The sequence below is a fragment of the Selaginella moellendorffii genome, unplaced genomic scaffold, assembly GCF_000143415.4.
Source record: "Selaginella moellendorffii unplaced genomic scaffold, v1.0 SELMOscaffold_20, whole genome shotgun sequence".
Lineage (NCBI taxonomy): Eukaryota > Viridiplantae > Streptophyta > Lycopodiopsida > Selaginellales > Selaginellaceae > Selaginella > Selaginella moellendorffii.
In genome coordinates, this window is record NW_003314281.1 from 1,433,947 (window position 1) to 1,434,882 (window position 936).

At 52.5% G+C, this 936-nt stretch overlaps 1 protein-coding gene across 1 annotated transcript in view; it reads right to left on the reverse strand.

The window, feature by feature from the left end:
• LOC112347280 overlaps window positions 1-548 on the reverse strand; it is a 5,375-nt gene extending 4,827 nt beyond the window's left edge. The window contains exons 1-2 of the mRNA XM_024677932.1: window positions 192-548; window positions 83-139 (exon numbers count right to left, since the gene is read on the reverse strand). Coding sequence (XP_024533700.1) covers window positions 83-139; window positions 192-548 — 414 coding nt within the window. The remainder of the gene's footprint in view (window positions 1-82; window positions 140-191) is intronic.
• Between the last annotated feature and the right edge of the window lie 388 nt (window positions 549-936).

A 936-nucleotide genomic window follows, 5' to 3' on the forward strand; every position in this document is an offset into this window, starting at 1 on the left:
AAAATGAGTTTATGCTCCATCTGGTTCTGCGTCTCGCATGCAAATCATCGTCTCATGTTTTGGATATTTAAAACTTGTTCACAAAACTTTTTAGCGATAACTCCAAAGACTCCTTGGCGAAGTGATCGATGTCCAAGGCCTGCAAATCCACAGACAAAATCCTAAGAAAATCAATGGAGAGATGGAGAAACCTTGGCACGGATGCAGATGCATGCGACGCGCGAAGCATCATCGACCGAGACGGACGCGTCCTGAACAATCAGCTGGTGTTGGCGCAGAATCCACAGCACACTCAGCAAGAGCCTGGCCTGCATCCTGCAGCTCATGTTGACGAACACATCCGACTTGCATATGTGCAGCCCCACGCTAGCACTCGATCTCGCTGCTGCCGCCATCGCCATCGCATTCCACTTGGGCTTGGAAGGATCCATGGCGGCGCTCTTGCGGTGCTCGAGCAGCATGGATCTCGTCGCCGACAGCTCCTGGACTTGATTCTTGAGCGATTGGATGAGCTCCATCGTCCCCTGAACCACTCCGCATCGATCCATCTTTCCCGTGCAGCGCAAACAATCATTGATGCGAGAGTGATCAAGCAAAGCACAAGTATGGATTGATCAGGATACCTTTGAGGCTTCCGTTGTTGGTAGCAGCGACCTCAGCCGATCATACAGCCCTTGCAGCTCTTTCCTTCGCTCCCTCTCCGACCATATGTGATTGATCCGCTGCGCGTACGTCCGGGTCTTTCCCTGCGGAAGCATCACCGGGCCCAACCCAATGCGCGGATTAATGCTAGTAGCATTCAAGGGGCAAACTCCATGACCCACAAACACGGGAAGAAACCTGATTCAAGCTTGAGCCCTCGCTCTTGACAGGCTTCACCATTGATCGTAACCTGACACTCGAATGTGGTCGTCTAGACGAGAAACTCTCGCCCTC